The sequence below is a fragment of the Musca domestica genome, unplaced genomic scaffold, assembly GCF_030504385.1.
Source record: "Musca domestica strain aabys unplaced genomic scaffold, Musca_domestica.polishedcontigs.V.1.1 16, whole genome shotgun sequence".
NCBI lineage: Eukaryota > Metazoa > Arthropoda > Insecta > Diptera > Muscidae > Musca > Musca domestica.
The window spans coordinates 2,384,603-2,405,258 of record NW_026712219.1 but is presented as its reverse complement, the minus strand read 5'-3'; the positions used below and the strand labels follow the sequence as shown (position 1 = coordinate 2,405,258).

The following is a 20,656-nucleotide window of genomic DNA, read 5'->3' as shown; positions in this document are numbered from 1 at the left end:
GTATCCTTGCAATGTGTATGGCTATGCTACTGTACGCCGCCGTTTGTAGTCGGGATTTTTTTCTGGATTTATTTACCGTTACGGGAAATCAACACTCTCTGCTTTTGTTCGGAAGTGCCTGTGTGATGATATCATTTTTCTATATCTACTTCAATCGAACACACAAAGGTCTTATCCTTTATCTCAAGGATATTTTAATTTATTACAATGAGTTGGCCAGCAAGGGCTTAGTGGCCCACAGGAGATATTATTATCTATAAATTTTTGTGGCTCTAAATAATTCGGTAATAACAATTTTGACTTACTCCATCTTGTATTTCCCGGTTGCCATATCATATATTTCGATATATTCACTTGCCACCATAATTGCCGGCATAACGATATCGCTCTTTATGAGTTCGGTAAAAATATGTGAATTATTTCTAAAACAATTCAATGAGAAGTTGGAATATTTTCTTAAATACGAAAAGGAGAAAGCTGGTGGCTTGAACTATTTACAGAAAATCCTAAATCAACGCAATGCATTATTGGTAATTTGTAATCGAAACTTGAGTTATCACTTCGGCATTCTGTGTGTTGTGATAATGGGCTATGTCCTGCTGTCGGCTCCATCGGGACCTTTTCTAATACTGTCGATAATTATGAACACTGAATCGAATGAAAGCCTCTTGTATCTGGTAATGCCATGTGTGGTAACGGCAATTTGGTGTACTCCAATTCTTTGCATCTTCGTTGTAATATCCAAGTGTGGTGTTCTTGCAATTGAGGTAAGGTAAATTTTGTGAAATATAAAAATTGAAAAATTTCAAAATCGGATATTCTTTAACATAACAATTTATATTATTCACATTTATTACCATATCCATTTATCTTTATTACCAATTTGCGTCACGTCGATTGAAAAATATTGCCAAGTCCACTAATTCTGGATATAAACCTCTATAGATTTCAAAACTTTACCCTAAATGTTGGGAAACAAATCTTAAACTATAGGGCCTTAGGATTCGAAACAGGCCCACTTGGAATATTCCACAACATATACTAGGTATTGTACAGCGAAAATATAAGAAAATTTAGGAAACATTTTTCAGAAATAAACAAGGTTTTCAATGTATGTATATATATATGGTGAAATGAAACCAACTGCAACCAACTTCAGGCTGCTGTCATTTCTAAGCCAATCGTCCGACAGCTGTTAAAATTATTACAGTGACAGCTCATTATATTGTTTACAAGCGTACAAAAACATTTTGGTGAGAATTTTCCCGAAAAAAAGTTATGCGTGATGGAATTCAAGCGTGGTAGTGTGATTTTTATACCCTCCACCTTGGAAAGGAGGGTATATTAACTTTGTCATTCCGTTTGTAACATCCCTAAATATTCGTTTTAGACCCCATAAAGTATATATATTCATAATCAGCATAAAATTCTAAGTCGATTTAACGATGTCCGTCTGTCTGTCTGTCCGTCTGTCTGTCTGTCTGTCCGTCTGTCTGTCTGTCTGTCCGTCTGTCTGTTGAAATCACGATACAGCCCACATTATTTGACGTAGAGCTCCAAAATTTAGCAGAGCTATTTGCATAGTGTCTAGGATGGTTGGTATTGAAATGATATATCGGTCCACGTTCTGGTATAGTCCCCATATAACGGTACCTCCCGATATTCGGTATTTTGATGATTTATGCCACATTTTTTCACGGATTTGTCTTAAAATTGGTATTTGTAGGTCATAGCGGGTCCCTGAGCGTGTGGCAAAACATTGCATGTATAGGTCCACGTTGTGGTATAGCCCCCATATAAAGGTACCTCCCGATATTTAGTATTTTAGTTTTTTTTACCACATTTTTTCACCGATTTGTCTAAAAATTGGTATTTGTTTCCGGTGGTGAAACATTGTAATTATAGGTCCACGTTTTGGTATAGCCCCCATATAACGGTACGTCCCGATATTCGGTAATTTGATGATTTTTGCCACATTTTTTCAGGGATTTGTTCGAAAATTGGTATTTGTTGGTCATAATTGGTTCCAGCTTCGGTGGCGAAACATTGCATGCATGGGTCCATGATTTGATATAGCCCCCATATAACGGTACCTCCCGATATTCGGTATTTTGATGGTTTTTGCCACATTTTTTCACTGATTTGTCTAAAAATTGGTATTTGTGGGTCATAATGGGTTCCAGCTCCGGTGGCGAAACATTGTAATTATAGGTCCACGTTTTGGTATAGCCACCATATAACGGTACCTCCCCATAATCGGCATTTTAATGGTTTTTGCCACATTTCTTCTAATGTTTCTTTTACCCTAAGGTGGAGGGTATTAAAAGTTTGGCCCGGCCGAACTTAATGTTTTTTTTTTTTTTTTGTTTTATATTTGGCTGGAAAACCACAAGTGGCTATCATTAGAGCACTCCAGCATTTAAATGTGAATAAATCGTTTGTGTCTCTTACCATCGCTCGTTGTCGTGATACTGGTAGCGTAGCCCGGCGTCAAGGTATTGGGCGGAAGAAAACAGCAACATCAGCAGAAATGTAAAAAAGCGACTTAACCGAAACCAGCGTCGCAATGGCCGAAAATGGCTCGTGAGCTGAACATAAGCAATATTCCATTCGGCATATATTGAAAAATGAGGCTCGGGGTAAAGCCATAGAAATTCCAAGAGTTTACACCGCAGCAGAAAGAAAATAGACTCAAAAGAGCTAAAGAGTTGTTTCGGTTGGCCGAAAGTGGTGAAATGCCGAATTTGGTTTTCTGGGATGAGAAAACATCCGTTGTCCAGCAGTTTGTAAACAACCAAATTAACCGTGTTTACTGGACAACGAGGTCAGCGGAAAATGTGCACCTTCGGTTGCCCACTAGAACTCAAACGCCGGCCATGGTGTTGGTGTGGGCCGCCATACCAGACGATGGTCGATCGATCTCCGCTTGTATTAATCGACGCGAAAAACTTCTGGAGGGCATGGAGGGCCTTGGGCACGCAAACATTTTGCCCGCACACCTTGGACATTCCAGCAGGAATCAGCACCATCGCACTCAGGACGTGCCACCCCAGAATGCTTACAAAATAAGGCTCCTCGCTTCATTTCCAGCAAATAATGGCCACGTAAAATCTCCGGATACCAATCCATTGGACTAATGTGACTGGAGTGATTTGGAAATCAAGGTTGGCACTAAAAATACCCAAGTGTCGATCACCTGAAGCAAGCGCTTCGCCGGGTATAGACAAAAATACCGCCGAGCAACATTCGGGCAGCGTGTGACGGCTTCATTGGCATAACGATATCGCTCTTTATGAGTTCGGTGAGAATGGTTACAAAATAAAGCTCCTCGCTTCATTTCCAGCGAAGAATGGCCACGTAAAACCTCCGGATACCAATCCGTTGGACTATTGTGCCTGGAGTGTTTTGGAAAGCAAGGTTGGCACTAAAAAATACCCAAGTGTCGATCACCTGACCGCCAAGCAACATTCGGGCAGCATGTGACGGTTTCATTGGCGGTTTGAAGGCCATAATTCTTGCCAAAGGTGACCAATTCAAACAAATCGAAACTTATTCTAAATCTTGATGCTATTTCCGACCTTTTTTGCTTTCATTCAATAAAATTAAAAAAAAATGTAAAAATTATGGCGTTTGACTTTGTTGCAGGTTTTTTTATCTCACCCTGCATATTTTATTATATGATATTAGATTACTTAATTTTTTTTAAGGAATCATCGACGGCTATAATCGACGATACTTTAAAATATTGTATGAGGAATCCTCAGAGGCAATAATCGAGGATTTTTTTTTAAATATTTCCGCAATCAATCGAGATTTATTAATATTTTTAAAGGATTCTAGGAGGTATATGTCGCTCTGATTTTCATTTCTTGCGGCCAATAATCATGGACTTTTAATTGTTTTTAAAATATATTTTGAGGCTAAAATTGCAAACATTTTTAAATAATTTTCATGGATGCCAGACATGCGGATTTCTAAAAAGGATCCTAAGTGGCAATATTAGATTTTAAATTCATTAATGATCTTGGGAAGATACAATAGTGGTTTTTTAGGATTTCAGAGACTATAATCGTGTGTCTTCTTGATTATGTCTTCCAAGAATCATGTCTACGAGAATCATGAAACCCATTCTTTTTATACCCTACACCACATAGTGGTAAGGGTATTATGTCTTTGTGCATTTGTTTGTAACAGGCAAAAGGAGACGAGATAGACCCATAGATACTTTTGAGGATCTCCATAGAATCACTTTCTGAGTTGATGACTGAGCATGTCAGTCCGTCCGTTCGTCCGTCCGTCTGTCCATGAATTTTTGTGAACAAAATGCAGGTCGCATTTATTATTCAATTAAGATGAAATTTTGCACAGGTCATTTGTTTGGCCCAAGGATGAACCCTATTGAAATTGGAGATAATCGGTAAGAATTTAGATATAGCTCCCATATATAACTTCATCCGATTTGCCTTCTATTGTGCACCAAACGTGTAATATCTGCCCGAATAGTATGGAATTTTGCACATACAAACAAATTAGGCCGGAAAATAAGTAGGCCGAATTTGATCGAAATCGATTCAGATATAGCTATAGCTCCCATATATATTGTTCATCCGATTTGTTGTTTTTGTCCTCCGCAGCCGTAATATGCACTCTGTAAAAACAATATTTGGGGAAATGTATCAAATGCAGCTCAGAATTACCTTTGCTAGATTTTATCGAGATTCGGTTCAGATCTGGATATAGCTCCCATACATAACTTCGTCCGATTTTCCCTTTATTGTGCACCAAACGTCTAATATTTGTCCAAATGGGATGAAATTTGGCACTTACGACCGAATTGAGTCTAAAAGCAAGTAGGTCAAATTTGGTGAGGATCGGTCCAGATATAGCTATAGCTCCAATATATACTGTTCATCAGATTTGTTATATTTGTTACCCACAGCCGTAATATGCAGTCCGTAACAGCAATATTCAGGGAAATATATCAAATACAGCTCAAAAATATTTTTGTCAAATTTTATCGAGATCGGTTCCGATTTAGATATAGCTCCCATATATATTTTTATCCGATTTCAATTTAATTGCGCACCAAATGGGCAATACAAGTCCGAATTTAGAAGATACAAATGCTTCGGCATATTAAGTCTTTTGAACTTTAAATTATAATCATAGCGTGTATGATTAAATTCTCCCATAAAATCTTTTAATTGTTATGTGGAGCTCTACAAAATTAGCAAAGTGGTGTAGGGCAGGCCCGACTTTAAGTTTTTCTTTACTGGTTTTCTTTTAGAAAATCAAAGGCGAGTTATGCATGGATTTTTCTAAAATATTACAATAGTAAATATCATGTTTTTGGTGAATCGTCTGATACCATGTATCTTCAGATGGTGTTGATTTTGAAATTGCTTAAAATTCATTCAAACATCCTGGCGAACCTTTTAAATGAAATAGGTCACTCGTAAACCACCAATCACCAATTTGAAACGGTTTAATTAGCAACAATTTGCCAATTTTTATGGACTTCATTTTAAGCCATTTATGCTATACAAATTGAGAAGAATACTAAAATTTCTTAAATTTTTTAAAATTGTAGTTTTTATGTAGACTATTTGAGCGGTACGCAATTCATCAATTCGTATAATTAAAATTAAAAATAATCGAAAAGTTTTGTCTGGCTGTATTGTTAACACAAAACGATATGTATCGTGTTAATTAATTACCGACCACAACGTGACACCTCGCTTTTATCTAAACTACCATTTCAGTGTCGAACGAAATGTCCACATATCCGGAATTGTATTGGCACCTTAGAACCCTGAACGCATTCGGTCTCATTTGCTGTGACTGTCTCAAGGATGAGAATAACAAAATAGTTTTAATGCCAGCCAAGGATACCCGAAGAGCTAAACTCACATTTTGTTTCATACAACTGACAAGCATTTGGATACTGCTATTTTGTATTTTCCAAACCGATTATTTTATCATTGAAGTGTTTACGGAAACAGCAAATCATCATTCAATTTTGTGCACAATACTTGGCTGTTTCGTGCTTTTATTTGTCAATGGTTATTTTTATTTAAATCGACAAAGAAATATCATATTTCTGAAAAACATTCTTGGATTCTATAATGAGTTATGCGCCAAAGATAACGAAGGTCGTCATTTATCGCGACTTTATTTTTTACTGTTCGTTGCAATCAGTCTTTTAAACAATTCCCTAAATTCGCTATGTTTTTATGTCGCTCTCAGCGATTGGAGATCCCGAGTGGCCTGTATGTGGATGTATTCGAGCACCATTTCTATATTGGGAATTTTCCTTTCGTTGTATTGGAGCAGTGTGAAAATAATTGAAATCTATTTGAAAATTATAAATAAACGCCTAAAACTAATCGAAAGTGATTACCAAGATGCGGATTCTTTAGAAATGCTGTTTGAAAGTCGCCGACAATTGTTGGCCATTTGCCATAGTGACTTAAATCATCATTTTGCCCTACTTCTCATTATCACCTTGGGGTATTTCTTGATATCTGCTCCATCGGGGCCGTATATTCTAATTGATACTCTACAGAGTGAAGAATTGAGCGTTTTCTATAAAGTTGAGTCTACCGTTATAACATTAATTAGTTGCGTACCATGGATTGTTTTGACCGTGGTAATAGCGAAATGTGGCTGTTTGAATAAGGAGGTAAGAATTTTTTGTGGATTTATCGAAAAATAACAAATAAAAACCAGTAAAGAAAGTCTTAAAGCCGGGCGGGCCGACTTTATGATACCCTACACCACTTTGCTAATTTTGTAGAGCTCCACATAACAATTAAAAGATTTTATGGGAGAATTTAATCATACACTCTATGATTATAATTATAATTTAAAGTTGAAAGGACTAAATATGCCGAAGCATTTGTATCTTTTAAATTCGGAGTTATATTGCCCATTTGGTGCACAATTAATTTGAAATCGAATAAAAATATATATGGGAGCTATATGAAAATCGGAACCGATCTCGATAAAATTTGACAAAAATATTTCTGAGCTGTATTTGATATATCTCCCTGAATATTGCTGTTACGGACTGCATATTACGGCTGTGGGTAACAAATATAACAAATCGGATGAACAGAATATATTGGAGCTATAGCTATATCTGGACCCATTCTCACCAAATTTGACCTACTTGCTTTTAGACTCAATTCGGCCGTAAGTGCCAAATTTTATCCCATTTGGACAAATATTAGACGTTTGGTGCACAATAAAAAGTAAATCGGACGAAGTTATGTATGATACCTATATCCAAATCTGAACCGATCTCGATAAAATTAAGCACAGGTATTTCTGAGCTGCATTTGATACATTTCCCCAAATATTGCTGTTACAGAGTGCATATTACGGCTGCGGAGGACAAAAATAACAAATCGGATGAACAATATATATGGGAGCTTTCGATGAACCGATTTCGATCAAATTCGACCTACTTATTTTCAGGCCTAATTTGGTTGTATGTGCAAAATTCCATACTATTCGGGCTGATATTACACGTTTGGTGCACAATAAAAGGCAAATTGGACGAAGTTATATATGAGAGCTATATCTAAATTTTTACCGATTGTCTGCAATTTCAATAGCGTTCGTCCTTGGGCCAAACAAATGACTTGTGCAATATTTCATCTTAATTGGATAATAAATGCGACCTGCATTTTGTTCACAAGAATACATGGACAGACGGACGGACGAACGGACTGACGGACATACGGACTGACATGCATAAATCAACTCAGGAAGTGATTCTATGGAGATCCTCAAAAGTAACTATGGGTCTATCTCGTCTCCTTTTGCCTGTTACAAACAAATGTACAAACACATAATACCCTTACAACTATGTGGTGTAGGGTATAAACATTAAATTCGGCCGGGCCAAACTTTTAATACCCTCAACCTTAGGGTAAAGGAAACATTAAAAGAAATGTGTCAAAATCCATTAAAATTCCGAATATCGGGAGGTATCATTATATGGGGGCTATGTCAAATCGTGGACCTACACATGCAATGTTTCGCCAATGGGGCTAGAACCCATTATGACCTACAACTACCAATTTTCAGAGAAATTCGTGAAAAAATGTGTCAAAAATCATCAAAAAATATCGAATATCGGGAGGTACCGTTATATGGGGACTATACCAGAACGTGGACCGATATATCTAATTTTCAATACCAACCATCCTAGACACAATAAAAATAGCTCTGCTAAATTTTTTCCGACTGACAGACGGGCATCGTTAAATCGATTTAGAATTTTATGCTGGTTATGAATATATATACTTTATGGGGTCTACGACGAATATTTAAGGATGTTACAAACGGTGGAGGGTATAAAAATTGAGTCGAAAGATGTGATTGGAATCATTAAAATGAAAAAAATATTTAAAAAGTAAAAAACATTAAGTTCGACCGGGACGAAATTTCACTACCCTCCACCCTTGGATAAAGGAAACATTTTTTACAAACGAATCTAAAGGCAAGCATGTTCCACTTTAAACTTTATATACCCATAAGACCGTTTGCATAATGCAGTTAAACTTATCAAAAAACCATAGAGTGAGGCCGTTATATGGGGCCACACCTCCATAGACAATTTCATACCTCAAGGATTGTCATCTATCTAATCTTCTAAAATACCAACTTTGAAACAATTATGTGCGTAAATGTGACCAGGATTATCAAAATACCGAATATCGGTGGGTATCGTTATATGTGCGCTATAGGAAAACGTCGAACTAAATATTCAATGTTCTGCCGCCGGACTAGAACCCATTATGAACTACAAATATCAAATTTTATCAAAATATGGAATATCGGCAGGTTATATGGGGGCTATACCAAAACATGAACCTATACATACAATGTTTCGCCACGCGATCTCGAGCCCATTATGGCTAACAAATTCCAATTTTTAGACAAATCAGTAAAAAAATATGGCAAAAATAATCTAAACACCGGATATAAGAAAGTACCCTTGTATGGTGGCTATACCAAAAAGTTGGACCTAACATACAATATTTCGTCACACGAACTAGAAACCATTATATCCTACATACAAGGTGAGATAAAAAAACTGCAACAAAGTCAAACGCCATAATTTTTACATTTTTATACCCTCCACCATGTGTACTATGTCTGCAGGACTTTTAGTATTGAAAATGGGCCATGTAGGTCCACGTCTTCGTATAGCCCCCATGTAACAGTACCACACCCCCCTTATTCAGCATTTTGATTTATTTGGTCAATTTTGGCATTTGAAGTTCGTAATGGATACTACATCCTAAGACTGAAAATTTTCTGTGCAGGTCCACGCCTTCATATAGCCCCCATATAACGGTACCCCCCCCCCTCCGATATTCGGTATTTTGATGATTTTAGCGACATTATTTACCGGAACTATTTCAAATTTGGTATTTGAAGTTCGTAATGGATATTACAGCCTTTGACAGAAAATTGTCTATGCATATCTACGTTTTATAACCACCATGGTACCTCCCTATATTCGGTACTTTGATGATTTTAGCTACATTATAAACAGATTTTTTTTTTCATGTTTCGCATTTGAATATTGGAATAGCTTGTGTGCCTATGCAGGTCCACGTCGTCGTATAGATTCTAATATACCGCTACATTAGGTATTTTCAATACTTTAACAGAATTTTTAACGGATTTTATTATTTTGATAATTGTTAAATTTGTACCAAATGGTGGAGAGTGTTCAAAGTTCGGCTCGGCTGAACTTACAGCTTTTTCACTTGTTTTTGTTTTTTAAATTTTATTGAATGAAAAAAAAAAAATATTTGAAATAGCATCAAATTTTAAAATAATGTTCGATTTTTTTCGAATTGGTCACCTTTGGCACGAATGATGGTCTTCAAACGGCCAATGAAACCGTAACACGCTGCCAGAATGTTGCTCTGTGGTATTTTGGCCCATTCCCGGCGAAGCGCTTGCTTGAGGTGATCGACACTTTGGTATTTTTTAGTGCCCACCTTGCTTTCCAAAATACTCCAGACACAATAGTCCAACGGATTGGTACGGAGATTTTGATGGCCACTGTGCGCTGGAAATGAAGCGAAGAACCTTATTTTGTAACTATTCATGGGTGGTGCTGAGTCCTGTTGGAATGTCCAACGTATGCGGCAAAAATGTTTGCGTGCCCAAGGCTTTAATATACCCTCTAGAATATTTTCGCGGCAATATTCTGTATTCATTCTGATGCCAAGGTCGATTAATACGAACGGAGAACGACCATCGGCTGTTATGGCGGGCCACACCATCACCATGGCCGGCGCTTGAGTTCTGGTGGCCAACCGAAGGTGCACATTTTCAGCTGACATCTTTGGCAAGTAAACGCGTTCATTTTGTTTGTTTACAAACTGCTGGACAACGAATGTTTTTTCATCGGAGAAAACCAAATTCGGCAGTTCACTACTTTCGGCCAAGCGAAGTAAATCTTTAGCTCTTTTGAGTCTATTTTCTTTCTGTTGCGGTGTAACCTCTTGGAATTTCAATGGCTTTACCCCGAGCTTCATTTTTCATTATTTGCCGAATGGAATATTGCTATATGTTCAGCTCACGAGCCATTTTCGGCCTTTGCGACGCGAGTTTTGATCAAGTCGCTTCTTTACATTTCTGCTGATGTTTCTGTTTTCTTCCGTCCAATACCTTGACGCTGGGCTACGCTACCAATATCAGACAACGAGCGATGGTAAGAGACACAAACGATTTATTCACTTTTAAATGCTGGAGTGCTCTAACGATAGCCACTTGTGGTTTTCCAGCCAAATATAAAAAAAAATCACAATACCACGCTTGAATTCCATCACGAATAACTTTTTTTCGGGAAAATTCTCACCAAAATACTTCTGTATGCTAGTAAAATATATAATGAGCTATCACTGGAATAATATTAAAAGCTGTCAGACGAATGGCTTAGAAATGACAGCAGTCTGAAGTGGGTTGCAGATTTTTCATATCACCCTGTATATAAACTCTTTGAATGGTAGCCAGTATCAATTCAAATAATTAAAACCCATTGCTGTGTACTGCGTGCTTAGACGAAAAGATATCTATGGTGTTAATTAATTGCTGGTTGACAACAACAACAACATGACACCTCGTATTTATCTAAACAGCCATTTCAGTATCGAACAGAATGTCCACTTATCCAGAATTGTATTGGCACCTAAGAACCCTAAACGCATTCGGTCTCATTTGCTGTGACTGTCACAAGGATGAGAATAACAAAATAGTTTTAGTGCCAGCCAAGCATAATCGACGAGCTATTCTCACCTTTTGTTTCGTACAACTGACAAGCATTTCGATACTGTTATATTGCATTTTTCAAACTGCAAATCATCATTCGATACTGTGGAATATAATTGCAGGTTTAGTTCTTTCCTTCGTCAATGGTTATTTCTATTTAAATCGACAAAGAAATATCGCATTTTTACAACATATTATTGAATACTATAACGAGTTAAGTTCGGCGAATAATAGCAACTGACATTTGTCGCGCAGATACATATTGTTATTCTTTACAATCAGCCAATTGAACATTTTCCTAAATATTGTGACTTTTTATGATGGCCTCAACGATTGGAAAGCCCGAGTGGCCTGTATATGGATTTATTCCGGCACCACATCTCTTTTGGGCATCTTCATTTCATTGTATTGGAGCAGTGTTAAAATAATTGAAATCTATTTGAAAATTCTAAATAGACGTTTACCATTAGTCGGAAGTGAATTTCTCAATGTGAAATATTTGGAAGAAATTCTTGAAAGACGTTGGCAATTGCTGGCTATTTGCTATAGCGATTTAAATCACCATTTTGCTCTATTGCTTATGATCACGTTGGGATATGTTTTGATTACCGCTCCATCGGTGCCATATATTTTGATTTTTATTATCCAGAGAGACAACGGAATGGGTGTAGCTTATAAAACTGTACTCAGTGTTATAGCATTATTTTGCTGGACGCCGTATATAGTTTTAGGTGTTGTGATAGCGAAATGTGGCGGCCTGCATAAGGAGGTAAGAATTGTTGGCGGATATATCAAAAATTTAATTTTTAAGTAAAAACTGTTGCTAGGGTCATTTTAAATGCCCAATACTGATCAATACCCAAATTAGGAAAAAATTTAAAATTATTTACGTGGAATAAACAGGAGCTAAAATCGGCAATTTTTATAACAAAAAATATTGTTGAATGATAATAAAATCCTGAATTTTTTAAACAGTCCTTGGGTGCCCGTATTGTTGGTTTCTTTAATGCTTCGTGGATTTTTTCAATACTCTCAGGGTCTGCAGTCGTAGATTATCATTTATATGAACGCCTATAGGCTATAATTGCTTTTGGAATATTTGAAGGATTTTCGGATACCATAAACGTGATGTTTTTATACCCTCAGCCATATGGCTAATGATGGTATATATATATCATTTAAAACGGTCAAAACGTGCCTAGTCGAAATAACGGTTTTAGACCCTAGGTCTCTTTGGACCAAATCCGTTTCAGGACATTTTAAGTCGATCTAGAGTTCGGAGATGGGCAGTATCGATCCACTCCTTCTGGTAACTCCCCCACAAAAGGCCGAAATTTAAAAAAAAAAAGAATTCTGCACGAAAAAGAAAGGATAATCCGATTTCGCTCCAACTTTGCAAATCCTAATATTTACATCTGTACTACTTCAGATATGAAACTGGGCAATATTGGGCCACTCCACCAAGTATCTTCCCCATAAAGGTTCACAAATTATAAATAATTCTAAGGCTGGAAATACATAAAGAGCATATTTGGCTGGGTTAAGTCATCGGCTGGCTTCTTCGGAAATGAACAAAGGAGCCTACGGCCAAAATCGAACTAAGTCAACCTACAACTCCTTTGTTCATCTACGAAGAAGCCAGCCGATGACTTAAGGAGCAAGTACATAAAAAGCTTGAAGTCATGGCTAGGCATATTAATGTCAAATTATAAAGGAAAACGACGGCAGGATTTTAGTGCGGCTCTGTAATTCCTTTATGAAATATCACAAAATATGCTCAGCCATGACTTGAAGCTTCTTATGTACTTGCGCCCTTAAGCCAGCCAAATATGCGCTTTATGTATTTCCAGCCTAACTCTTATAAAATGTGTTGCAAAAGTCAGATTGACTTCAAATTACATACATCGCAATATTTTTATTAACCCAAGGTCCGGTGTCAAAATGGTAGACTCCTTCTTGTACCTCCCCCGCAAAGAATAACCATGAAGCTCATAAAACTCGAAATTAACATCGGATTTCATTCAGAACATCTCAATATTTCTATGAACGCAGGATCTGTTATAAAGACGGTAGAGATTGGATCATTCCATTCAAAGGATCAAAATTTTGAATAACCAAAACGATTATAAAATCCGAAATAAACATCCATCTCCTTTCATATTTTACAAATCCCATTATTTCTACCAAGATCACAAGATCTTCCGTAAAGATGGGATATATCGTTCCACTCCTCTTGGTACCTCTCTCCCTCTCTCACACACAAAGGGTCAAAATTTTTAAAATCCACGAAGCTCATAAAACGCGAAATTAACATCCGTTCCCATCCAGATCTGGTACACCTCAATATTTCCATCAACACAAGATATGTTATAAAGATCGAAGAAATCGGACCATTCCTTCTGCTACCTCCCCCACATAGGATTCAAGATTTTGAAAAACAAAACGCCCAGAAAAGCGAAATAAGTATTGAACTGTCGTAAAATTTCACACAGACTAACACATCTAACACAAGATCTTTTGTAAAGATGACATATACAGGGTGAGATGAAACCAACATCAGACTGCTGTCATTTTTAAGTCACTCGTCCGACAGCTGTTAAAATTATTCCAGTGACAGAATTTTTGAGAATTAAGAATTTTCCAGAAAAAAAGTTATTCGTGAATTAAAGAATGATAATGTGATTTCTATACATTTGGCTAGAAAACCATAAGTGGCTATCGTTGGAACACTCCAGTATTTAAATGTGAATAAATCTTTTGTGTCTCGTACCATCGCTCTTTACCGTGATACTGGTAGCGTAGCCCGACGTCAAGGAAGTGGACGGAAGAAAACAGCAACATCAGCAGATATGGTTCGAAAAGAAAAGAAGCGACTTGATCGAAATTCGCGTCGCAATGGCCGAAAAATGGCTCGTGAGCTGAACATATCGCAATATTCCATTCGGCAAATATTGAAAAATGTGCTCGAGTTAAAGCCATTGAAATTCCAAAAAGTGCAAGAACTTACACCGCAACAGAAAGAAAATAGACTCAAAAGAGCTGAGGAGTTGCTTTGCTTGAGCGAAAGAGCTGAACTGCATTTGGAATTTGAATTTTGAATTTGGTTTCCTGCTATTAGAAAACATTCGTTCTCCAGCAGTTTGTAAACAAACACAATGATCGTGTTGACTTGCCAAAGAGGTCAGCTGAAAATGTGCACCTTCGTTTGGCCAACAGAACTCAAGCGCCAGCCATGCGATGTTCGCTTTCCGCTCGAATTAATCACCGTGACATCAGAATAAATGCCGAATATTATCACGAAAATATTCTAGAGGGTGTATTAATGCCTTGGACACGCAAACATTTTGGCCGCAGACCTTGGACATTCCAACAGAACTCAGCACCATCGCACTCAGCAGGCTTCACCCAAGAATGGTTACAGAATGATGTTTCTCGCTCCATTTCCAGCGCACAATGGCCACCAAAATCTCTGGATACCAATCCATTGGACTAATGTGTTTGGAGTATTTTGAAAAGTAAGGTTGGCACTAAAAAATTCCAAAGTGTCGATCACCTCAACAAGCGCTTCGACGGGAATGGACCAAAATACCGCAAATCAACATTCGAGCAGCGTGTTACGATTTCATTGGCCATTTGAAGGCCATTATTCGTGGCAAATGTGACCAATTCAAAGAAATCTAAACTTTTTCTGAAATTAGATTTTTTGCTTTCATTCAATAAAATTAAAAAAAAATGAAAGTTATGGCGTTTGACCTTTGTTGCAGTTTTTTTATCTGACGTATAACTGTGATCCCCGTGTGGTACCTCACATACAAAGGGTCACAATTTTCAATAATTTTATCTTGAACTTGCGTTACTTTCGTTACAACTTGCTATATCTAAATATTTTTTTAACAAGAATATGGAATTTTTGACGTCGCATAAAATTGGAAAAAATGTTCGATTTTCTTGTAATTTTACCCATACTAATATTTATATCCTACAACACTTTGTATTATAAGTTTGATTGGGCCAAAAATTATGTAACACCTCGAAATATTTGTTTCCCACTTAGGAAAGTATATATGGATCTTCCTAGCTCGCCGAGCTGAGTCGATCTAGCTATGTAAGTCCGTCCGTCCGTCTGTCCATGTTAATTTGTAATCACTCTACAGGTCGCAATTATGATCCGTTCTTCACGAAATTAAAAGTGGAGGTGAGGTTAAGGTCAGAATAGAACCCTATTTCTTTTGGAGATGATCGCATAATATTTAGGGGTTGAAATGGACCAAAAACTGAAAAATTTCCTGATTTTGCAGTTGCTCTACAGGTCACAATTATAGACCAATCGAAGCGAAAGTTAGCATGGGGCTAGAGCTTTGGGCAGAAGGCAGAAGCCTTCCAATTTTGATGGTCATCGGGTTATATTTAGTGATTGAAATAGACCATAGCATTTGTGATAAATAAAAGTCAAATTTTCCATTAAACCGCGAACATTTTTAATCCAGGCGAAATCATAAATAGACGAACGGGTCAATTCTGACCGTTATGTAGATGCCAATAGTAAAAATTTCGGATATATATAGCGAAATATATACAATGTGTATATACAAAGGAAGGGGATGTTAGCTAGAATGCTTATATCTCCAGAATAGCTGGAGCGATTTAGACATATTTTGTCAATTCAGAATGCCCTTTTGTCATAAAAAATAAAATCTTAAAAAAATGGCTTAAAAAGATGCCAATAATGATGTTAATATAGATTTTGTAGTATTTTGTGAAATTTTTTTATTTTTTCATATTTTTTATCGCATGCGATTTTTTCATTTTGGCTTATAATATTGAAGGGTATGTTTTGTAATATTTTTTCACTTTACAACACAGTTGGGGTTATTATTTATATACTGATTGCAATTATCGTCTGATCCTCACGAAATTTTTTAAAAAGTTAGGGTTAGGCTCAGAAGGGCTAATTGCAGCCCTTATGAAGGTCACAAATAGCAACCAAAAGACACGAAATCTCGCATTAAGTTAGAATTTAAGACAGCGGATGGAATGGACAACTACTTTTGTGTGAAAAATACCAACATTACTTACAGGCGATATCCGAAATACACAATAGGCGAACTTCTGGCTTTTTTATGCTGATTTCGTTGACGAATATAGCCAAATATCGTAGACAATCAAATCATAGATGAGTCTAAATTTGGAGACACAGAGGGGCCTCTTGCTTTTGGAGATGATCGCAAAATATTTAGGGGTTCAAATGAACCAAAAACAGAAAAAAGTCCTGATTGAAGCCAATCGACACGCCTGAGAAAATAGTTAAGCACAGGGAAGAATTCTGGCATTTTGAATGACCATTGGATATGTAGCCGTATAAAACAAAAACTAACAGCACAACGGTGTGCATAAATATTGGGAAAAAGTCCCTGGTCAAAATGCTAAGGGTAATATCTGGGCAGTGCGCCGTGACATAATTTCGAAAACGAAATCTTCCAAAATGGATTTGGACATGAGGGGGCTTCTAACATATTGTAGTGTTGTAGGGTATCGCACGGTCGGCTCCGCACGACTATAGCCTTTTCTTACTTGTTTTTTCTATATTAGATGAAGTATAATGAAGTATATATAAGTTTAATTCTTCGGTCGACTATATCTGGTACCTCATGTACATTTTAACATTTTCTTAAAATTATCACATATCTCATATAAAGTGAAGGTAGTAATCAATATAGTCCAAACCTGGGGCTTCGCAATATTTATTTTTATTTTAGGTCCGATACGAAATGGGTACAATATTGACACATTCATTCGGAATCTACTCCGTAGAGGGTCATCAATTTGAAAAATTATAACGGAAATCAAAATTTATTTAAATAATCGAAAATTGGCCGAGGTTATACATCTGTCGGCCCAAGTATTGATGTTCTAACCATTTCGTTAATATTGGACTGGGATGTTTGATTTTATTTTTTTGAATGTTATTTTTTGTGTTGTTAATCTGATTAAAGTACAATTTATAAAGCTTTTTTTTATAACATCTAAATATAAACATTATTGAATTAATATTTAGTAATTATTCCACATTCTTTCAGGTAAATAAAACTATACAGATAATTTCACGGAATTGCAGTAGTAAACATAAATTTAAGAGAGTGGTAAGAATTTAATTTCCTCTATCATTCTCTTTGAGTCCATGGCCTACGTTTTGATGCCCTCTTTAGAAAAGTAATTCAATTTTTCAATTATTTCAGATTGATAAAGTCCTGTGGAAACATTTGCAACAGAAGCCGGTACTTAATGCTTTGGGATTTTTTGCACTGGACCAGAGAACATTATTCCAAGTGAGTTAGACAAATTCCTATTCTATTCTAAAAATTCTTCAAAAAAAAAAAAATAATGTAATTAACCCTTTCCCTTTCAGCTGCTGGCATCAATAATGAATTATTTAATAATCATGATGCAATTTCATGAACTGAGCAGACAAATCTCCGAATATGAAAAGCATGGGGGATAACAATGCACCCATTAGCTATACAGCGCCCATTCGTCAATTCTTTATTAACTTTGTAAAACGAATAAAAATATTATGTTTATTAAACTCAAACACTTCACTACAAATATGTAATTGTTTTCTTCAAAACAAGTAAAAAATATTAAGTTCGGCCGGACAGAACATTTAACACTCTTCACCATTTGGCAAAGAAAACATTTTTATATAAAAGTATCTGAATTCAAGCGTGTTTCACGTTAAAATTTTTTTTTCAAAAAAAAAAAAAAACAAAAAGCCGGTGATGCCGTTAAATCATTATACAAGGTGAGATAAAAAACTCCAACAAAGTCAATCGTCATAATATTTAATTAAAAAAAAAAAATTATTGAATGAAAACAAAAAAGTTTGGAAATTGCATCAAATTTTTAAATTAGATTAGATTTGTTCGAATTGGCCACTTTTGGGACGAATTATGGCCTTCATTCTTGGTGGCGCGTGCTGAGTGCGATGGTGCTGAGTCCTGTGTGAACGAGCGGAGACCGGTAGGTATTCACATATACAAAAACGAGAACATATACATACAATGTTTCGCCACCAGAGCTAGACCTACAAATACAAATTTTTAGACAACTCCGTGAAAAATTGTGGGGAAAATCATCAAATTACCGAATATCGGGAGATACCGTTATATGGCGGCTATACCAAAACGTGGACCGATATCAATCATCCTAGAGACAATACAAATTGTTCTGCTAAGTTTGAAGCTCTATGTCGAAAAATGTGGGCTGTATCGTTATCTCAAGAGGCAGACAGACGACAGACAGATGGCCATATTTAAATCGACTTAAAATCGAATAGAATTTTATGCTCATCATAAATAAAATATACCTTCCTTTATATTGTGATGTGTGAAATTTGAAGAGAGTCGGATATATATTTTACAAATTATAAGAGATATAATTATTCAAAATTTTGACCCTTTGTGGGGGAGGTACCAGAAGGAGTGGACAATACCACCTTTGGTATTGATGAAGGAATAGACATAAAATTCTGACATTAGATATTTAGATTGCTGATGGTATCTGTGTTTAAGATTTGGCGGTGGTTTGGAAATGTGTCCTATATTTGTACCGAAAATTACTAAATCCTACTAAATTTGGTATTGGGTGAAGGAATGGGACTGGAACTCTCAAATTTGATATTGAGGTCTCTATTGGTATCTGGACTTGAGATATGGAGGTTGTTTGGGAAATGTGTGTTATAATTGTACAAAAAGTACAGAAAGCAGAGTTTTGATAAACGGGATAGGGATAAAATTCTGAAAGTTGATATTTAGGTAACCGTTGGTATCAGATATAGCATCAAATTTTAGAATATGTCTACATTTGTTCGAATTGGTCACTTTGGCACGAATTATGGCCTTTAAACCGTCACACGCTGCCCGAATGTTGCTCTGCGGTATTTTGGCCGATTTCCGGCGAGGCGCTAGCTTGTGGTGATCTACACTTTGGTATTTTTTAGTGCCATCCTTGCTTTCCAAAAAGCTCTAGACAAAATAGTCCAAAGGATTGGTATCCGGAGATTTTTATGGCCATTGTGCGCTGGAAATTAAGCGATGAACCTGATTTTGTAACCATTCTTGTGTGGCACGTACTGAGTGCCATAGTGCTGAGTCCGGTTGGAATGCCCAATGTCTGCGGGTAAAATGTTTGCGTGCCAAAGACTTTAATACACCCTCCTGAATATTTTCGCGACAAATATTCGACATTTATTCTGATGCCACGGTCGATAAATACGAGTGGAGAGCGACCATCGGCGGCCCACACCATTACCAATGCCGCCATCTGAGTTCTGGTAGCCAACCGAAGGTGCACATTTTCAGCTGACCTCTTTGGCAAGTAAACACGATCATTTTGTTTTTTTTTTACAAACTGCTGGACAACGAATGTTTTCTAATCGGAGAAAATCAAATTCGACAGTTCACCACTTTCTTCGGCCAAGCGAAGCAACTCTTTAGCTCTTTTGAGTCTATTTTCTTTCTGTTGCGGTGTAAGTTCTTGCACTTTTTGGAATTTCAATGGCTTTACCCCGAGCTCATTTTTCAGTATTTACCGAATGGAGTATTGCGATATGTTCAGCTCACGAACCATTTTTCGGCCACTGCGAAGCGGGTTTCGATCACTTGTGGTTTTGGTGGCCAAATATAAAGAAATCACACTATCAAGTTTGAATACCATCACGAATAACTCTTTTTCTGGAAAATTCTCACCCAAATGCTTTTATACGCTTGTAAACAATATAATGAGCTGTCACCGAAATAATTTTAGCAGCTGTCGGAAGAGTGGCTTAGGAATGACAGCAATCTGAATTTATTTGAAGTTTTTGCACCTCACCCTGTAATTGTAATAAATGGTACTAAATTTGGTATTGGGTATTTCGAATTACGATATTTAAATATCGTAATAACTGCCCCTTCATGCTGCAGAAATTATAGGTTCACCCGGGTACCTTACGATATTCGGTATCTTCCGATTTTAGTGACATTTTTGAACGGAATGTTGGTATTGTAAAGTTGAAGAACATAGGAAATGGAATATAGTTATTTCGATTAAATACATCAAACTTATAAATTATCGCTAGAAATTGCATTTTTATAATCTAATAACAATTTGAATTTGGGAAATATTTATAATTTTAAAATTTTGATTAAGTACTACCATCAATTGACATTAAATGTTTTTAAAACACATGATTTGTTTACTACAATTCATTAACCCCTCAGGATTGATTATCCGTGACACTTTCCATTTCCTTAAATTGCACCAGAACCAACATTATGCTTATAATAAAAGCCAAACACTGCAAATAAAATGAATATAT

At 36.5% G+C, this 20,656-nt stretch overlaps 1 protein-coding gene across 1 annotated transcript in view; it reads right to left on the bottom strand.

Annotated features, from left to right (window-relative positions):
- Positions 1–20,473: 20,473 nt before the first annotated feature.
- Positions 20,474–20,656, bottom strand: part of LOC101896205 (gustatory and pheromone receptor 39a) — a 30,371-nt gene continuing 30,188 nt past the window's right edge. Inside the window, exon 4 of the mRNA XM_020039892.2 lies at positions 20,474–20,635. Coding sequence (XP_019895451.2) covers positions 20,555–20,635 — 81 coding nt within the window. The 3' untranslated portion in view covers positions 20,474–20,554. The remainder of the gene's footprint in view (positions 20,636–20,656) is intronic.